Raw genomic sequence first — 20,969 nt, 5'->3', positions numbered from 1 at the left:
CGTCGACCTGCTGCGCGAGTCCATCATCGCACATCAGACGCCCAATCTCCAGAGCGCCATGCCATCGAGATCTGACACCATCAATGTGTGTGATAAAGCACCGCTCCTCCTCTTATCACCTCCAGCCATCACTTGATCCAAAACGATGCCCCCATGAGGGAAAGCGCTACTAAGAACGCCATCATCATCCCATCCGGAAGACCCAGATCTATGATTTCTCCCGGAGCATCCCGAGCCTGATGACGCCAACTGCAACAACGATGCCTCGACAAGGAAACGACATCAAAGATGTCGCCATCATCCGCCATGCCCGTAGTCGGCGCTATTGTCATCGACAGTTGCGCCACCGGGCGTACGCCGCCCGCCTCGCTGGTTCCTTCGACCGTAGCAAACTCCAAAACAATGCCCTGAAGAGGGACTACGGCGCAAAAGCACCGCCATCGTTCGACCGCATGGAGATCTAGGGTTTCCCCTGAAGTTGCCCGGGTTGTCAAGGACCAAACAAAGATGGAATCCCACAGATCCGTCCAGCAGCCGACGTGTCGCACTCGTCATCGTGCCGACCGTGACCCGAAGACCAAGCTCACGCCTGAGCCCAGATCCGGCCACGCCGCCGCCGATCTGATCACGCCGCCGTCGTCCCAGGCGACCGTGGCACCCCAGATCTTGAAGTTGTCCTGCCATGGGGAATGGGATCACCGGAGCGTCGCCATCCCCCGTCGTGACGTCCGGTCGCACGCCACGCTCCGGCCTGCGCCGGCTCCTCACGAGCGGGAGGGCACCTAGTCCCCGCCGCCGCCCGTGACGGCAAGGCTTTGCCTTGCCGGACCCTCGGGCAATGGTGAGGGAGGAGGAGGATAAGAGGGGGAGTCGGGGGCGACGGGATCTGGAGGCCTCCCAGCCGCCGCACGGGGGCGACTCGGGAGGACGAGGACGAGTGGAAACTTTGTTACGACAACGTGTGTATCTTGCACAGTTTTTACCAACTTATGCATCTGAGCCATCGAGAAATAAGGATGACGGTCATCCTCCAGCCTCCTCAGCCGTTTGGGTTTCTGGCCGTTGGATCTGGTGGCTTGATCGAATCTGGGCCGTCGGATCGAGCCCTGGGTTGCCCTCGTCCGTTGGATCGAAGAGGTGCTCCTGTAGCAATGAACAGTTTCACCCCGCTGTAAAGATCCCGTGCCACCGCACGTAAATCTTGCCCCCCACCAAGGGCATTTTTGTAATTTCTCTATGGGGTATAAAAGCCCAATGCCCATAGGGTTTCTCCCCAATCGTCTTCCTCCTTCTTCCTGTTCACGGAGGGGGAGCCGCCGCCGCCCCTTCTGCTTCCAAAGCCCCGCCCCCCTCGCGCCGCCATGGTGACTTCACCGGCGTCTGAACTCAGGCGGCGGCGGGCAAGAAGCAGCAGAAGACCACCAAGGCGCCGAGGGAGAAGAAGGCGAAGGCGGAGGACGAGAGTGCGTGGAGGAGCCCGACAAGGAGGAGGGCGAGATGGCCACCTTCGGGGAGCAGCAGAACGAGGAGGGGCACGCGGCGGTGGTGGCCAAGAGGCGAATGGCGCGGCCGACCAAGAAGGCCAAGAAGCCAGAGTTCCTCGGCGAGCCCATCCCCGCCGACGAAACCTGCGCCAACTGGCCGCAGCGTTACCAGTGTGCCTCGCCCATGAGGTACGCCCTGGATCCGTCGCCCATCCGACTCGCCCTGACCCTTCTCCTTCCCGCGCCGGTCGGGCTGATGTGGACGCGGTTGCGAGCTTGACGTGAGACCAGACGCGAGGAGGCAGCGTGGAGACAGGCCACCGCCGGTCGTCCACCACCGGAGCTTTTGCCCTGTGCACCGTCTCCTCCATGACCTCGTCCGCGTGCACGGCTGCTTTCTGGAGGGCCGCCACTGGGATCCACGAGGTGCCCTCCACCCCCCTGCAGCTCCATCACGTGTGATGGTAAGCGACCTGAACATAGCAATCAACAATTCCCCCTGCAGTTCCATGCGTGCTTCATTAGTGATTCCTAACCAATTAGCAATTCCGTCTAATCAGTGGAATTAAGTTAGGAGTACTCACTATATTTCTGCTAATGGAATTCAGTATGTGTGAAAAATTCAGTCTGCATTTCTGCTAATGGAATTTTTGGATAGTTATGACTTTTGTAATCCAAGAGATTGTTCTTCATTCTTCTTGCATGAGTAATTTATACTGTATGATGCATTATCAAAGAGTACTGTCGAGATAATTTAACTGAAATCTGAGTTTATAAGCTCAAATTGTTCCAGTTCAGTTTATAAGCAATTTTTATGATCACTGTTACTGCAATTTTCATGATCCAATTTCAGTTTGTAAGCTCAGATTGTTCCTGTTTAAGTTCCAAATTGTGCTGGAGTACTCACTGTACTTGTTCCGGAGCAGGGCGCCGAATTGCAGGCTTGAGCTTGAGCTCCTTGGCGTCCTTCCTCCAGTTGGTGGCCCTGCTCGCCGGCGTTCTGAGTACGGCCTCGGCTACAAACTCTGATGGTGAGTTTCAAACCCAATTCCGCTGCCGCACTGATCGATCTGGCCTTGTTGGGGATGCTCCCTGGTAAAATTTGAAGACTGTATTCATATTATGAATGGTTTCTGCAATTTACACTGGGGAATTCAGCTATTGAGCAGATTATTGGTTTAAAATTCGCAGGATAACTGTACCATACCCATTCCAGTGGGGAGCACTGACTTTTCATGCTGCTGAATGCTTTGCCATGATGGCAGCTGCTTTTGTTGCTCTTGTGGAGGTACTGTGGATAACTCATGATATTTAATAAGTAGATACAAAGCATTGCTATGTCTAAGGCATCAAGTATCCTTTGAATAACACTCCCTGTTTTGTTCTATTTTTCTACTGCTGACGGGCGTGCGAATTAAGGTTCAGGGTGTGCCTTGGACTCAGGATTCTTACTATTTTTGTACGGGATGTGGTGGTCTTGTTAGTTAGTCAGTGCCTCGTATGGTTAGGATGCATATCCGGTTAGAACAGAGTCATTCATGCATTATTATAATATTTTCATGTGTATTTATTTGTCGGAGGTGTGTTTAGCTGGTTTCCCTTCGGCCATTTTCATTACATAAAACAAACATTATGGTCGTCATGTAACCAAAGTATTCATTGCACATATTTTGTGCTATACAACTTGTTCTTTCTTTCATACAAAACTCCTATTTTTTATTTGAAGAGCACCAATGAATTTTCATTACACATGAAAGGAATTACTGTGACTACCTGACACCTGAGTATTCAGTGTTTGTCTTTCAAGGTCTACGTCTTAAAAATAAGTTCAACTATTCATTATACAAGGAATTACAATTGGTAGCATGTAACTTGACTCCTACCTGTCCCATAAAGTAGTGGCATGGTTGCCGCTTGTCCCTGATCTTCACACTTCATTTGTTGAAGTCCTTGCTTCTTTGTTTCTGGGTCGTATTAGCTGAATAAATGCAAAATGCACGATGAAATTTTCTATAGGGTGCTGCTGCGGTATGTCAAGAGGAGACAAATCTATAAGCTTCTCCATTTGTAACGCCAGCGCTAGCATAAATGTCATGTTCTCTGTGATCTTCTTTTCAGTTCTTCATGTGTACATTATTGTGCTGCTGGTCTATTTACTCAATTCTCTTTTGATTCTAGAAGCCTGATGCTTTGCCTCTTTGGAATAAAACTAATATGTCATTGCTATCATGTATGTGGTGTTTCTTTGGATTCTTGCGAGCATTTAGGTTTAAAATATATTCTCATTGGAATTGATAAATCAGTGTGCCTTGCATGACACAGCGCTACGGCTATGAAGATGACGTGTTGAAGAAGCACCATCGGCTTCAGTGTCACCATCCTCCTCGGCATGCAGAAGACACTCCCAAGTCGTCTCTGTACTGCATCCAGGTATACCAGATGCTACTACTGTTCTCAACTATATCTATTGTTACGTGATTAATTAAAACTCAGCTCTTGAGGTTTACATAGATGGACTGAAAAGATAGTATAATTTTACAATGTATTCCATCTTCTTTTGCACCTATTAACTTTTATTGGCCTTTATTTGCATTTGTCCTCAAATAAATTGGACATGATCTGATCTAAGCCATAATTCATCATTGATTGCATAGGAGTAGGCTCGGGTGACAAACTGTCCAATACCGCACCCTTTCTTATCAAGTTGGTTACATGTGTTTGTTACATTCATTTCATCTGTAATAATCTCTCTCTTCTTTTGTACAATTCCTTCTGGTTAAGATTTCTTATTGTCGTGGCAAATCTTAATTGCTTGGGTTGTCACTGCTGTGAAATATATTGCTATATTTTAAGATTGGAGAGTTTCTTTTCAAACTCAGCCTATGTCATGAGCTACTTGGTTCCTTCTCATTACTCTGGATGCATGGATTGGAGAGATTATGGATGAGGACTGAATTATGTGTAGCTATGATATCTTATAATTTTGGTCATTTGTGTAGCTATGATATCTTACAAGAGTTCCTGTGTATATATTTTGGTCATCTGTATCAGAATAAGGAAGCACCTTTAATTGTACAGCTTTCAGGCCTATCGTTTGGAATTTTATGCAGTTTCTTTTGATGGGAATATTTAGTATGTTGTGTTCTAATAGACACGAATTATGGATGAGGGCTGAATAATGTATAGCTATGATGGGTGTTCTCATTCCTGTGACTCATCATTGAGAGATAATAGTAGATGAATGATTAATCATTGCTTTCTTTTGTATAACATATTGAAACTTGGCCCTTTTGGTATATCATGCTACATTGGTTGACTGGTCATTTTCTTTGGTTAATCTTCCTGCACTGACCACTTGGTGTTGTTGATGGCGCGGATTGCAAAGGATGGCGAGGTTGAGCGTTTGAAAGTAGAAAGTCCAGATCCACAGCGGCATCAGCGCTTCGTCGTCGACCTCATCTGCGATCGTCCTCGAGGTCGCCCATGGCGGTCTGGTCCGGCCCGGCAGCAGCCATGGACGGAGACGCCTGAAACCCTAGCCCTCCAAGGATGCGCGCTGGCTGCAGGCCATCTTCGGCGAGCTCATCCACAGATCTTCGTCTATGGTGCGTGTGCATGATCCCTAGACCCCTTGTCTTGTTACTGAGATGGGGAGAAGAGGCAAGGGCGTATGGTGGTGGGTAGGGGGGCTCAGGCGTCACAGAGATAAAGAAGGCCATAATGTTTTTCTGCTGACTTCTCTCTTGCTACAAATTATTTGATACTTATAGATAGTGATAACAAAGGTGAAAACTAGACCGGGTGTATGATCTCCAAATTAATGTTGGGATATCTTTATTTGGGGTTTCACTGAGAAGTTGTTCTTTAAAGATTGAAATATTGAATGGCATGGCGATTCCTCTCTGGTGTAGATATATATTATTAGCATATACTTGATAATTGTCAAGATTATCTAGGCGGGTATATAAATTGTTGTTTGCTGAGAATTTTCTTTTAAGTGATTGATTGATGCACACCTCCGGAAATAACCTTATTCATCTCCTTAATTGTAATTCGTTCTCTCTAGGTTGCAGACACCTATTAATAAGCAGCTAGATCCAAGGTACCTATGTAAAATTGCTCAATCATCTTGTTTCAAGATTTCTATTTTTTCTTTGTGATTGTCGATTTCTAAATATGTTCGCACTCTTTGGCACTGCTAAATACACTTCGCCAAAGTCAGGTGTGTAATGCAAGGTCTGCACTTTTTGTTTTTCGATCCTTAGAATATGCGTCAGGATCTACCGCATTGCGTTGTTTAAAGTTGTGTGCCATCGCAAAGGAGTTGATGGATCCGGAAGATACTTATCTGAATATTGGTTTACGTTTGTGCTACCGCAAAGGAGTCATGGATTCAGAAGATACTTTTCCAAATATTTGAGCTTGGCATAAACTATTTCAATGTATGACCTTCGTCTTTGCTTAGACTCATGTAAAATATGAATTCAACTTTGATCTTACTATTTTGTTTAGACTTGTGGATGCAGTAGTAAACTACATCATTCTTTTGGTACGTCCTTCTGTTAAATTTAAACCTGCCTGTTAATGTATCATTCTCTTATCAATTTTCAATTTGTTGACACTGTTTTCTTGGAGGGATGTCGTGATCATGCAAAAGAGCTATTAAAGAGAGTATATCTGAATGTATTCTATGTATAAACTTTACTTTCTCTTCACTGCTCATCAGCATTGTTTAAGATTATGTGTTTGTAGAAAAACTCAACACCAAAAGCAACTTTTTTCCAGCCGATTATAATTTTCTTGTCGCCCGTTATTCGGCAGGCAACGCGCTCTTTCATAGGAGCCGAAACTGCAAATGATGGGAACTACAAAAAAAGCTTTCCTTAATTTGTGTATATGATTTCTGAATAACATGAAAGGGAGAGTTGTTGCTCATATGGTCTAACAGTATGCTTACTACCATCCGTTTGTGAACAGAGGAGTAGTGATAATAAGATTGGTACTTGATGTACAGACTTTCAATTATCACAGAATATGAGTTGAATCTGATCTTTCATATGATCTCAACTTTATTATTCCCAATCAACATATGTTTTGCCAAATTACTTTTAATGCAGCTTTGTTTCTCCTAGAGCACTGGTAGCAACCACATCATGAAAGGGTCAACAAACGATGATAAAATTTCAGTGCACTCTCTTGCAACACGATCATGTCACCTGCCAAACCACGAGTGCAAGTTCTATGTCAAACAAACAATTGGTGAGAGTTTGCCAAGGCAGCAGGGCTTAAAGAGTTTCGGATATGTTTCTTCGCCTTTGAGATTGAAAGAGGGGAACCGGCACTCATTGTCCATAGGCTTTAATAAGGGTAAGGTATAAGATTGCAAGTGCAATGTCTATACATAGATGATGATATACCATATATCTCATAAGTTGTTTCTATCAGGATTGTGCGAAGTGGCACCTACGAAGTTTATCGACAAGGAAATTGAATGTAGCCACCTATTAGTATGCTGAGCAGCTATGGCTCGATGGTTGTCTCTCTCCTTTATTATGCTCCTGTTCTTATTACTTCCTCTCCAATTATCGCGCTTTTGGTATCGAACTTCATGTCGAGTGGCTGCACTTTTTGTTTCAAACTTCAAGTCGAGTGGCTATCTTTTTGTGGTCTTATGAACAGACTGAAATCAATTCTACCTTATAATCTCATGCCAATATTGACCAATGTTATGCCTCTCTCCTGCCACAATTGAATGTTTCTTCTTCAATTTATTGTTATCCTGCATGAATGCGTATGCTAAACTTGAATTCCTACTAACTTAGCATTACATTCTTGAACAAAACGTAGGAACCGGCACCCTCGCGCCAAGGCGCGATATCGATCTAGTAGTACACTATATTAACATCCGCCCACGGCTTACCATCCACTATCCTTGCGTCGGCGCCCATCTCTCAACCAGGCTCAAGAGACTACCATGTGTGGATTTCATCACCATAGTGAGCCACCCCGTTGTCACCAACGTCGTTACCACACATAAGTATCGACCTACTTCCTCCGGTCATTTTTACTCTCCATATTAGAATTGTCTGAAGTCAAACTTTACAAATTTTGATCATATTTATATAAAAAAGTATCAACTTCTACCATACTGAAGTTATATAATATGAAACTTAAGTCATAATGCATCTATTAGTATTGATTTCACCTTGTGAATGTTTATTTTTTTTTTTCTAAAAAGTTGGTCAAACTTTACGACGCTTGATTTCAGACAAATCTTATATGCGAACTAAAGAGGACCGAAGGGAGTACTAATAATCGTCTATGTCAAGCTAGGGTTAGGGATTCGGGAATAAATAAGGTGAATTCTAGAAATAGGGATACAGTTAGAGGAGGGGGATTTGACCGAATAGTTATGAATTACTCTCTCTGAAAAGAAATATAAGATCTTTAATCACTAAGGGAGTATATTAGTAACATTATTATTATTTGGATATATATGAACATTTGCCACTTCTTAATTGAAATATTTGATTCTAAAAATGCAAAACATGATATCTAAATCCTTCCGAAAATATTTGAAATTATTTTTGAATATAGGATTTTGGATTGTCTTCATTATGGTTAACTTGAATTAATTTTGTCAAGGAATTTAATTTGTCGGTACCAAAAAAACAAAAATGTTGATATACTGGCAAGATGAGATTGTCAGACTACCCATAGTGGGAGTAACATAAGTGGTAACATCACACATATTTAGGCAAAATAGATGGTGTGGCGAATACTCCCTCCGTTCATTTTTAGTCTGCGTATAAGTTTTGCCAAAGTCAAAGTATCTCTAGTTTAACCAGACTTATAGAAAAAATATCAACATTCACAATACCAAACCAATATCATTAGAATCATTATGGAATTTAGTTTCTTATCAAATATATATTTATTAATGTAGATGCTGATATTTTTTAATATAAATTTGGTCAAACTTTACAAAATTTGACTAGACTCAAATCTTATAGGCAGAGTAAAAAGAAATGTAAGGAGTAATTAATGAGAAAAAAGTGGCATGTGGTCTCACACTACGAGTAACATCACACGTACCAAGACAAGATAAGTCTACAACCTAATAAATAAAGTGTTGCCTCTAATAGAAAATGGCCCATTTGTCCCGGTTCTAGAGGCCCATTAGCCCCGGTTCTAGAACCGGGACTAAAGCCCAACACCTTTAGTCCCGGTTCGCTTACGAACCGGGACAGGTGGTGCTCCACGTGGCCTCTGCGGCAAGTCCAGGTAGGAGGGCATTTAGTCCCGGTTCGTAACACCAACCGGGACCAAAAGGCATCCACGCGTCAGCAGCTCAGGAGCTGGGGGTTTTGTTTTTTTTAAAGAGGGGGGTGTTTAGGGGGTTTTGGAGGGTTTATTTAGGGGTTTCATATATTGTGTTAGCTAGATAGTAGGAAGAAGTGACCTCTCTTATCTTCGTGCTTGGTCGATGCTAGCTAGTAAGAAAATGAAGGAACCATTAAGTACACAAGATCTTCATGAACATATAAAGAGAGAAGTGATCGGCCTATCCTTCACCGAGAGATTGGTCGAACAACAAGTTTTCGTATATCTATCCGACGCTACTAGCTACATATATACAATATAAGATCTCTTACAATCCCTAACATCTAATGTCAAATTCCACATGGTATTCTTCGGCTTTATTTATAACGTGGTCAAGAAAGAATCCCGCCAATTCCTCTTAAATTGCTCGTATGCGATCATGTGGTAGGGGTTCATCCCGCATCTGCCACATCTAATTTGAAGAAGGGGGTCAATGCATATATATGAATGAAACTCAACACAAATGATGGTAATAAAATAAAATTGTGAATATTATCTTAGAGGCCGTCGCATTATAGATGAACTCGCAAACGTAGTATCCACAATAATCATTCCTGGCTTCCTGCCACAAGCAGTTTACGAGAAATAGAGTTCAATCAAACTGATAATCTGGCATTGATGAAACTAGCTAGAATCAATGGGAAATGTGCGGAACTAGCTAGTAGTACTTACTTTCGGGTGTGTAAACCGCACCTCCTTCGGCAGTGCGGAGCAATTACGGTGAACTCTTTCCAAACCCTGTCAGACAAAGAAAATAATTGCTTGATATCAGGAAATGAACAAAGTTGCCGATATGGTGCGATAATGATCGTTTTGGTTGGTGCTCTTTTGATCTTGGGAGATCGTGTAAAATGTATTCCCATTTATCTCATACCCTTTGTAAGTCAATATAGTCGACGATGGTCCCCTGGCCGACGAGTACAGCTCATCAGAAACAGTGTTGTCACCCTGAGACGTGTTTGCATCCAACTGCCGAAAGTCCTGATGTGTTCACATCTAATCTAGTCATCACACTGCTCCGAGTGTTTGGAGCGCAGAATGTTCTTGTGTTCATCGACATACGGGTCACCAATGAAGAATTCTGTAGAACTATGTAGTGTGCTTGAGACCAAGAATGTCCGTCCCTATATATTATTGAGTCCCCTCCTAGCGTGCCTTTTCCAGTCAGTCTCCCCTCATACCACGATTGAGGGAGACCAATCTTCTTAAGGTCAGGAATGAAGTCAACACAAAACCCAGTGACATCCTTTGTTCGATGGCCCATGGAGATGCTTCCTTCTGGCCTAGCGCGGTTACAGACATATTTCTTTAGGAGTCCCATGAACCTCTCAAAGGGGAACATATTGTGTAGAAATACAGGGCCCAGAACGATAATCTCGTCGACTAGATGAACTAGGACGTGCATCATGATATTGAAGGATGGTGGGAACACCAGCTCGAAACTAACAAGACATTGCGCCACATCACTCATTAACCTTGGTAGGATTTCTGGATCGATCACCTTCTGAGAGTTTGCATTGAGGAATGCACATAGCTTCACAATGGCTAATCGAACGTTTTTCGGTAGAAGCCCCCTCAATGCAACCGGAAGTAGTTGCGTCATAATCACGTGGAAGTCATGAGACTTTAGGTTCTGGAAAATTTTCTCTGGCATGTTTATTACTCCCTTTATATTCGACGAGAAGCCAGATAGGACCTTCATACTGAGCAGGCATTCAAAGAAGATTTCCTTATCTTCTTTGGTAAGAGCGTAGCTGGCAGGACCTTCATACTGCTTTGGAGGCATGTCATCATTTTCGTGCACACGTTACTGGTCCTCCCGTGCCTCCGGTGTATCTTTTGTCTTCCCATACATGCCCAAGAAGCCTAGCAGGTTCACGCAAAGATTCTTCATCACGTGCATCATGTCGATTGAAGAGTGGACCTCTAGGTCTTTCCACTAGGGTAGGTACCAAAATATAGTTTTCTTCTTCCACATGGGTGCGCGTCCCTCAGCGCCATTCAAAACATATAGTCCGTCGGGACCCTTTCCAAAGATTACTTGTAAATCATTGACCATAGCAAGTATGTGATCACCGGTACGGATGGCGGGCTTCTTCCGGTGATCTGTCTCGCTTTTGAAATTATTTCCTTTCATTCGACATTGATGGTTGGTTAGAAGAAATCGACGATGCCCCAGGTACACATTCTTCCTGCATTTTTCCAGGTATATACTTTCAGTGTCATCTAAACAATGTGTGCATGGGTGGTACCCCTTGTTTGTCTGTCCTAAAAGGTTACTGAGAGCAGGCCAATAATTGATGGTTACAAACAGCAACGCATGCAGGTCAAATTCCTGCTGTCTGTGCTCATCCCACACACGTACACCATTTCCATTCCATAGTTGAAAAAGTTCTTCAACTAATGGTCTTAGGTACACATCAATTTCATTGTCGGGTTGCTTAGGGCCTTCGATGAGAACTACCATCATAATGAACTTCCGCTTCATGCACAACCAAGGAGGAAGGTTATACATACATAGAGTCACGGGCCAGGTGTTGTGATTGCTGCTCTGCTCCCCAGAAGGATTAATACCATCCGTGCTTAAACCAAACCATACATTCCTTGCGTCACCTAAAAAGTCCTCTAATACGTCTCCAACGTATCTATAATTTTTGATTGTTCCATGCAATTATATTATCTGTTTTGGATGTTTAATGGGCTTTAATATGCACTTTTATATTATTTTTGGGACTAGCCTATTAACCGGAGGCACAGTGCCAGTTGTTGTTTTTTTGCCTATTTCAGTGTTTCACGGAAAAGGAATATCAAACAGAATCCAAACGGAATGAAACCTTCACGAGGATCTTTTTGGAAAAACACAATCCAGGAGACTTGCAATGGAGGTCAAGGAAGCAACGAGGTAGGGCGGCGCCCCCCCCCCACCCTCGTGGGGCCCTCGTAGCTCCATCGACCTACTTCTTTCGCCTATATATACTCTTATACCCTGAAAACATCGAGGGGAGCCACGAAACCACTTTTCCACCGCCGCAACCTTCTGTACCCGTGAGATCCCATCTCGGGACCTTTTTCGGCGATCCGCCGGAGGGGGATTCGATCACGGAGGGCTTCTACATCAACACCATAGCCTCTCCGATGATGCGTGAGTAGTTTACCACAGACCTTCGGGTCCATAGTTATTAGCTAGATGGCTTCTTCTCTCTCTTTGGATCTCAATACAAAGTTCTCCTCGATGTTCTTGGAGATCTATTCGATTTAATTCTTTTTGTGGTGTGTTTGCCGAGATTCGATGAATTGTGGGTTTATGATTAAGATTATCTATGAACAATATTTGATTCTTCTCTGAATTCTTATATGCATGATTTGATATCCTTGCAAGTCTCTTCGAATTATTAGTTTGGTTTGGCCTACTAGATTGATCTTTCTTGCAATGGGAGAAGTGCTTAGCTTTGGGTTCAATCTTGTGGTGTCCTTTCCCAGTGACAGCAGGGGCAGCAAGGCACGTATTGTATTGTTGCCATCGAGGATAAAAAGATGGGGTTTATATCATATTGCTTGAGTTTATCCCTCTACACCATGTCATCTTGCCTAATGTGTTACTCTGTTCTTATGAACTTAATACTCTAGATCCATGCTGGATAGCGGTCGATGTGTGGGGTAATAGTAGTAGATGCAGAATTGTTTCGGTCTACTTGACATGGACGTGATGCCTATGTTCATGATCATGCCTAGATATCATCATAACTATGTGCTTTTCTATCAGTTGCTCAGCAGTAATTTATTCACCCACCGTAATATATGTTATCTTGAGAGAAGCCACTAGTGAAACCTATGGCCCCTGGGTCTACTTTACATCATATAAGTTTCTGATCTACAATTCTAGTTTACTATTTATTTTGCAATCTTTACTTTCCAATCTATACAAAAATACCAAAAATATTTATCTTATTATGTTTATCAGATCTCACTTTCGTAAGTGACTGTGAAGGGACTGACAACCCCTTTATCGTGTTGGTTGCGAGGTTCTTGTTTGTTTGTGCAGGTACTAGGCGACTTGCGTGTAGTCTCCTACTGGATTGATACCTTGGTTCTCAAAAACTAAGGACCTTTCCTCTTCAAGGGAAAACCAACGCATGCTCAAGAGGTAGCATCCTCCCAGTACTTTCTCTCGATTTTTCTCCACTGCGACCCGTCAGCGTGTGCTCTTAACTTCCCATCTTTCTTACGGTCCTCTCTGTGCCATCGTATCAACTTGGCATGCTCTTTATTTCTGAGCAGATGTTTCAACCATGGCATTACAGGAGCATACCACATCACCTTGGCAGTAACCCTCTTCCTGGGGCCCTCGTCGTCAACATCACCAGGGCCATCTCGTCTGATCTTATACTGCAATGCACCGCATACTGGGCATGCGTTCAAATCCTAGTACGTACCGCGGTAGATGATGCAGTCATTAGGGCATGCATGTATCTTCTGCACCTCCAATCCTAGAGGGCATACAACCTTCTTTGTTGCGTACGTACTATCGGGCAATTCGTTATCCTTGGGAAGCTTCTTCTTCAAAAAATTTAGTAGCTTCTCAAATCATTTGTTAGGTACACCATTCTCTGTCTTCCACTGCAGCAATTCCAGTGTGTTACCGAGCTTTGTGTTGTCATCTTCGCAATTGGGGTACACTTTCGCACTGTCTCTTTACATCAACAATGACCCAGCGAAGATCATCATTGGGCACATCGTCTAGTTCCTCTTGATCTTCAGCTTCCCCCGTTGTAGTATCACCGTATTTGAGGGTCGCATAGTTGTCATCATCTTCTTCTTCTTCGTTGTCTTCCATCATAACCCCTCTTTCTCCGTGCTTGGTCCTAACATTATAGTGTGGCATGAAACCCTTATGAAGCAGGTGGGTGTGAAGGGTTTTTGAGTCAGAGTAAGACCTCGTAATCCCACAGCTAGGGCATGCACAACACATAAAACCATTCTGCTTGTTTGCCTCAACCACTGCGAGAGAATTATGCACGCCCTTAATGTACTCGGATGTGCGTCTGTCACCTTACATCCATTCACGATTCATCTGCGTGCATTATATATAATTAAGTGTGTCAAAAACCATTAAAGAACATCATGAATAGATAAGTGACCAAATTAATAGAAGTTCATCATCACATTAAAACCAAAGTACATACATAGTTCTCATTGAACAACATATAGCTCTCTCCAGAGCATCTAATTAAACCATACATTGAAACTATCTAAAATATTTCAGTGAGATCATAATCGCATCTAAGGTAACAATTGATCCAATGGCATAATGATACCAAGCCTCTGTATGAATGACATATTTTCTAATCTTTCTAATCTTCAAGCGCATTCATCCATCTTGATCATGTGATCATCGACGACATCCACAACATGCAACACCAATATCATCTTCTCCTCCTCAATTTTTTTCAATTTTCCTTCAAGCAATTGTTTTCCTCTTTAACTAAATTTAACCTCTCGACAATAGGGTCGGTTGGAATTTCCGGATCACATACCTCCTAGATAAAAAATCTATGTCACGCTGGTTGGCATAATTGTCATAAATACTAAATGAAACAAATAATTATAAAAGATAATATATATCACATCCGAATCATAGACAGGACGAGGGTCGATGGAGGCGGATACCAAAACCATCGCAATATGTAATAACAAACTATAATAAAAGTAAGAAAATTACACAAGTATCTATCTAAATCATACAAGTAAGAACTTGTTTCTTTTAGAAAGAAGGTAAGATCAAGAGGCTCACCACAGCGGTGAGGACGGGGTCGGGACAGGACGAACCGCCAAACCTAGACAAATTTGAGGAAAATGGAGCTTGAACAAGGAGCCTCGAGAGGAGAAAGCTTAAGTGTGGCTCGGGAATTTCCTCGAACACCTCATGTGCATAGAAGGTGAGCTAGAGAACCACAAAGCTCTCCCACGGCCGGCCAAAAAAACAGAGCTCGCCACTGCTCTGCTCGCGGGCGAGGGGGTATATATAGGCATCTCATTGGTCCCGGTTCGTCGCTGGAACCGGGACCAAATGCTCCTAGTTCCAGCCACGAACCGGGACCAATGGTTGTGGGCCAGGAGCGAGGCCCATTGGTCCCGGTTCGTGTCTAGAACCGGGACCAAAAAGGCCAGATGAATTGGGACCAATGCCCCACGAGGCCCGGCCGGCCCCGTGGCCTCACAACCGGGACCTATGCCCCCATGGGTCCCGGTTCATGACTGAACCGAGATTAATGGGCTTACCATGCCTAGACCAAAGCCATGTTTTCTACTAGTGTGAATGAGACCACACATATGTTACTCCCCACTATATAGGTAGTCTAAGTTACTCCCCACTATGGATAGTTGATGACCCACAAGTATATGGGATCAATTGTAGCTCTTTTCGATAAGTAAGAGTGTCGAACCCAACGAGGAGCAGATGGAAATGACAAGTAGTTTTCAGTAAGAAAATGTCTGCAAGTGCTGAAATTGTAAGTAGCGAGTAGTTTGATAGCAAGATAATTTGTAACGAGAAAGTAATGATAATAGTATGTGCCTAGATCTTTCCTCGCCACATGATGCTTGCCAAAGGAGAAAAATAAAAAGGAATAGAAGAAAACTTTGATTCTTTGCATAAAAGTAAATACATAAAAGTAAAAGATAGGCCCTTCGCAGAGTACAATAGCCACTTCGTAGAGTACAATTGCATAAAAGGGATAAAGACTTGGCTTACAATCGCCACTTCACACAAATAACAAGTTAAACAATCATCATCCAGAGTACAATCAAGGTCCGACTATGGAACCAAAATAAAAGAAGACAACCCCAAATGCTAGATCCCCGATCGTCCCAACTGGGCACCACTACTGATCACCTGGAAAAGCCACGTAACAACGACCAAGATCTTCATCGAGCTCCCACTTGAGCTCGATTGCGTCACCTGCACTGGTATCATCGGCACCTGCAACTATTTGGAAGTATCTGTGAGTCACGAGGACTCAGCAATCTCACACCCGCGAGATCAAGACTATTTAAGCTTATGGGTAGGATAAGGTAGTGAGGTGGAGCTGCAGCAAGCGATAAGCAAATATGGTGGCTAACATGCACAAATAAGAGTGAGAAGAGAAGCAATGTAACGGTCGTGAAGCTAGAAGCGATCAAGAAATGATCCTGAAACTACTTACGTTCGAGCATAACACAAGACCGTGTTCACTTCCCGGACTTCGCCGAAAAGATACCATCACAGCTACACACGCGGTTGATGCATGTTAATTAAGTCAAGTGTCAAGTTCTCTACAACCGGACATTAACAAATTCCCATCTGCCACATAACCGCGGGCATGGCTCTCGAAAGTTTATACCCTGCAGGGGTGTCCCAACTTAGCCCATCACAAGCTCTCACTATCAACGAAGGATATTCCTTCTCCCAGAAAAACCCGATCAATCCCGGAATCCCGGTTACAAGACATTTCGACAATGGTAAAACAAGACCAGCAAGACCGCCCGGATGTGCCGACAAATCCCGATAGGAGCTGCACATATCTCATTCTCGGGGCACACCGGATGAACACGACGTACAGCTAAAACCAGCCCTCAAGTTTCCCCGAGGTGGCGCTGCAAGTGACTCTAGGTTGGACCAACACTCAGAGGAGCACTGGCCCGGGGGGGTTAAAATAAAGATGACCCTTGGGCTCAAGAAAACCCAAGGGAAAGTTATAGTTTGTTAGGCAAATGTAAAACCAAGGTTGGGCCTTGCTGGAGGAGTTTTATTCAAAGCGAACTATCAAGGGGTTCCCATAACACCCAACCGCGTAAGGAACGCAAAATCAAGGAACATAACACCGGTATGACGGAAACTAGGGCGGCAAGAGTGGAACAAAACACCAAGCATAAGGCCGAGCCTTCCACCCTTTACCAAGTATATAGATGCATTAATTAAAATAAGAGATATTGTGATATCCCAACACATCCATGTTCCAACATGGAACAAACTTCAACTTCACCTGCAACTAGCAATGCTATAAGAGGGGATGAGCAAAAGCAGTAACATAGCCAAACAACGGTTTGCTAGGAAGGAGAGTTAGAGGCTTGACATGGCAATATGGAAGGCATGATATAACAAGTGGTAGGTAGCGCAACATAGCGATAGAACGAACAACTAGCAAGTAAAGATAGAAGTAATTTCGAGGGTATGGTCATCTTACCTGAAATCCCGCTAGGAAGAAGAACGAGTCCATGAAGAAGACAAACGGACGTAGTCGAACGAATCCTCACAACTCCGAAATGAAACCGAAGCTAACGAGAGAAGCAACCCGGAAAGAAGCAAGCAACATGGTAAACACACAAGCATAAACATGGCATGATGCACAATCAAGTATGATGCATGTCCGGTTTAAAGAGGCATGGCATGGCAAAGTGCAACAAATAAAACTACAAATTAAGTGGAGCTCAATATGCAACGAGTTGCATGTTGACGAAACACCACATTCAATTATTTAGTTCACTCCCGGTTATGTACCCAACAAGATTAAATGTTCTTAACATGGCAAGAGGTGAAACATGAGTAAACTAACTATTTAGGCAAGTTTAAATGAGGCCGGAAATAACAAACAACAATTCCGGAAAATCCCCATATGCATATTATGAATTAGCTACTGTTATGCCCTAAACACATTAGAGTTATTAAACATGCAAAGTAATGCCATCATGTTAAACTATGCATTTTTCCAACCCCATTTACATATAAAGTTTGCTAAGTTTGGAGCTACAGTTATTTAGTTATGAAATAAATCATTTTAACATAACAATTATGCAAATTATAAGAAAACATCATTTTAAACATTTTAAATGTGGATGAAATTAGCATATTATAAAACTATACAAAATTCTAAGCAAGTTACATATATAAAACATTTTAATCCGATACACGGTTAATTAGTTATTATATGCATGAAGTTCAGGGGCTATTCTGCAAATCTAGTTTTCCTGTGGATAATTGAGAAATCCACCAGGCGGGAAAAAACACCACGCGGGCCAAAAGGCTGTGGATCTGGGCGGTGCGATTTGGGCGGGGCGCAGCTCACCTTGTGGGCCTTAGCCCAGGTCGGTGACGAGGTGAGGCCAGCAGCGGGCTGCGTTGGGGGAAGCTGGGCCGGCTCGGCCTGGCGCAAGATGTGGCCCGACCGTGGTCAACGTGAGGCGAGGCGAACAAGCTGCCGCTCGTTACTGAAGGACGTAGGCAGCAACAGGCTCAGGCGACGGACGAAGGGAACGCTGCCGGCGACGTGGGACTTGGCGCGACGCTGGAGACGAGGCAGGCTGTGGACGCAGCGGATCCAGGCAGTCCGAGGGTCGGGGAGGCAGTTCCCGGCGACGAGGAACTCTGGCGGTGGCGCTGCTCAATCGAGCGAAGCAGGCAGCAGCGGGATCGAGGGGGCGAAGGAGAGGAAGGGGTCGAGCTCGTTCTGGCCAGAGCCGAGGTGATTGGCGGCGACAACAAACTCCTTTGAAGCTCCACTCCGGTGCGTGGCACGGCCATGGCCAGCGTCGACGGCAGCGATGGTGGCTTGAAGCCTGCATCCATGACGGGGGTCCTGTGACAGCCGAACTGAGAAAGCTTGAGGGACTAGAGAAGGGGATGACGGGAGGAAGGAGGAGGGGCGTGGCAGAGGGGTCTGCTGAAGGTGGTCGCCGGCGGTGTGGTCCGCCGGGGCGGCGGGTCGCGAGGAGGAGGAGCTCGGGATCGAGGGGCTCTGGCAACGAGGAGAGCTTGGCTGGTGGTGTCCATGAGCTGCAGCGGCAGTCGGGCAGAGGAAAGGCGGTGGTGGTGAGATCCGGGCGCGGGGGTTCCATTCCAGGCGCCGTAATGGAGGCAGGGCACACCAGCGAGGAGAGGAGCGCTCGGGTGCTGCTTCTTGTTGGGGTGGAGCGCCGGGCAGGGGGCCGAGGAAGGAGGTGGTCGAGGTGCCCGATGGTTGGATCGAAGGAATTGAGCGGTGGCTGAAACAGGAGGGAGGTGGTTGGCTAGTTGTGGATCCCGACGGGAGAGTGGCGGCGGGGAGGGACAAACCTCCTAGGTTTTAGGTTAGGCTAGATTAGGTATGAGGTATGAAGTTGATCTATATATAGATAAAGGGGAGGGTTTGGATCATTCGATTTAAATCGAACAATCGAGAATAAATAGGCTAGGGAGTCCAAATAAGAAAACGGAGATGTTTTAGGGATGTTTGGGGATGATCCGGACCCAACGGTAACGAAAGTCCGGTTTGGGTTCGGGGAAGTTTCGGACACGGGCGAGGGGTCGATGTACTGTGCAAAGAGGGGTTAGGCGAGCGAGGTCAAGTGTGTGGTTGGACTGAGAAGAGAGAGGAGGAATGCAACCCGGCAACCGTTTCCGGAGAACGAAAACGTCTGACGTTAGACCGACTATAATGCCGCTATAGTTAACCGTTGAGGCGTCAAACAGACTCCGAATGCGATGAAACTTGGCAGGCGACCTACTAACAACATAACAACACCGCACGCCAACTTTCATCCCATTCCGAGAACATTTTCCAGCCACTTATAAAATAATATTTCAGAGGTGCCGCGGGCGCGTGCAAGTGTGTCTGGGCTCAGAACGGACAACGGAGAGAACTGGGGGAAACCGGATGGATGGAAGTTTTGAAAACATGATGATGCAATGCACATGATGACATGGCAAAAAGCAACACGCAAGCAAATGACATGGCAACAACGCGCGAATAACTGGAAGACACCTGGCGCAACGGTCTCGGGGCGTTACAGTAAGGGGCAGGCCTATGCCGACGGCTATGTCGTAGGCATATCTCTTCCACACAACGCCCCCCACTCGCTCGGATCGATGACGTGTCGACGACGCGCATCGGTGATGTCAGCAACTCTATGCCGACGGCCTCCGTTACCTCCCGTCGGCGTAGTTCCAATGTCGTCAAACGGTCAGCGCTGTAGGCGTATCTCGAGCGATCCCGACGGCCTCATCTATGCCGACGGGGCCGTCGGCATAGATAGACGTATGCTGACAGCTTTTGTACGCCTACGGCCTGTCCTAGGCCGTCGGGATAGGTCTATCTATGCCGACGGGGGCCGTCGGCCTAAGCTGGTTTTCTGGTAGTGACATGAATATATGCTCACTAAAAGACTTCCATTGTTTGCACCAGAAGGCGCCAAATATGGCCATCAACTGCGTTCTTCCCTCAGAGCTCTCTCATTGTCCTCTTAAATTGGTACTTCTTGTCAATACCTAGCCGGCTGTTTAGATTTCCTTGTGCGAACGTGGCTCTCTGAGTAATCAATCATACAAACTGTCAGTTTTGTTTCAGGGAGAAACAACAACTACCGAACAGAAGACTCAGGCTAAAGTGAAACATCATGCATTTAGTGCAGAGCAGCCATGACAAACAGAGCAGTGCATGTCTATTAAGCAAGGAATGACAACGTGTGCTATATACTAATCTAATAGATTCCGATCCATAAGCAGTCATAAAAAATAGAGGTGGGAATTAACACCTTCATCGTCATTGATCCGTATGCGGTCATTGATGTTTGCTCCATTCATCCTACATTTGTCATTTGAGTTTCATAACTGTTTCAATCCCATGAGCTATCTACCTATTGTATTATTGCACACTGTAGTTGATACTGGATTCGCTTGCTGGTACAAATGTAAACACAACCTTGCTATAATTATTTTTACAGGCTATACTTCAATAAGAAACAGACGTTTCCAACTAACCATTGCCAGGTTCACTTGAGATCATACATGTTACAAATTATTATACACAGCATTATTAATCATTGACAGAGTTTTGTTAGTCAGATTTTTTTTCTTTTGGGGTATAAAGGAACTAACAAACATATAATATAAGGGGTTTAATCAATCTTAATTAGGTCTCTATGAATGTTTACTCTCGACCAAAATTTTAAATAAGGTCACATTAATTTGGTTAATTTGTAATAATCAGAGAAACCACGTAACTAATCAGAGCTAGATATATGCACCCAAAACGCCACATTAATTCAATTAAGCATGCACCATAAAGACAGATCAGTTGTTCTCCTAATTTT

At 44.5% G+C, this 20,969-nt stretch overlaps 1 protein-coding gene across 1 annotated transcript; it reads left to right on the top strand.

Moving 5' to 3' along the window:
* The first annotated feature begins 1,857 nt into the window (after positions 1 to 1,857).
* On the top strand, positions 1,858 to 5,387 carry LOC119330680. Its single transcript, XM_037603795.1, has 5 exons — positions 1,858 to 1,948; positions 2,411 to 2,579; positions 2,676 to 2,772; positions 3,807 to 3,914; positions 4,861 to 5,387. Exons 3-5 carry the CDS (start codon positions 2,740 to 2,742, stop codon positions 5,101 to 5,103), a joined length of 384 nt encoding a protein of 127 aa, XP_037459692.1. The 5' UTR covers positions 1,858 to 1,948; positions 2,411 to 2,579; positions 2,676 to 2,739; the 3' UTR covers positions 5,104 to 5,387.
* Positions 5,388 to 20,969: the final 15,582 nt, after the last annotated feature.

This window comes from Triticum dicoccoides, chromosome 7A (genome assembly GCF_002162155.2).
Source record: "Triticum dicoccoides isolate Atlit2015 ecotype Zavitan chromosome 7A, WEW_v2.0, whole genome shotgun sequence".
In the NCBI taxonomy this organism is placed as follows: domain Eukaryota; kingdom Viridiplantae; phylum Streptophyta; class Magnoliopsida; order Poales; family Poaceae; genus Triticum; species Triticum dicoccoides.
This window is presented reverse-complemented; position numbering and strand designations above follow the sequence as displayed.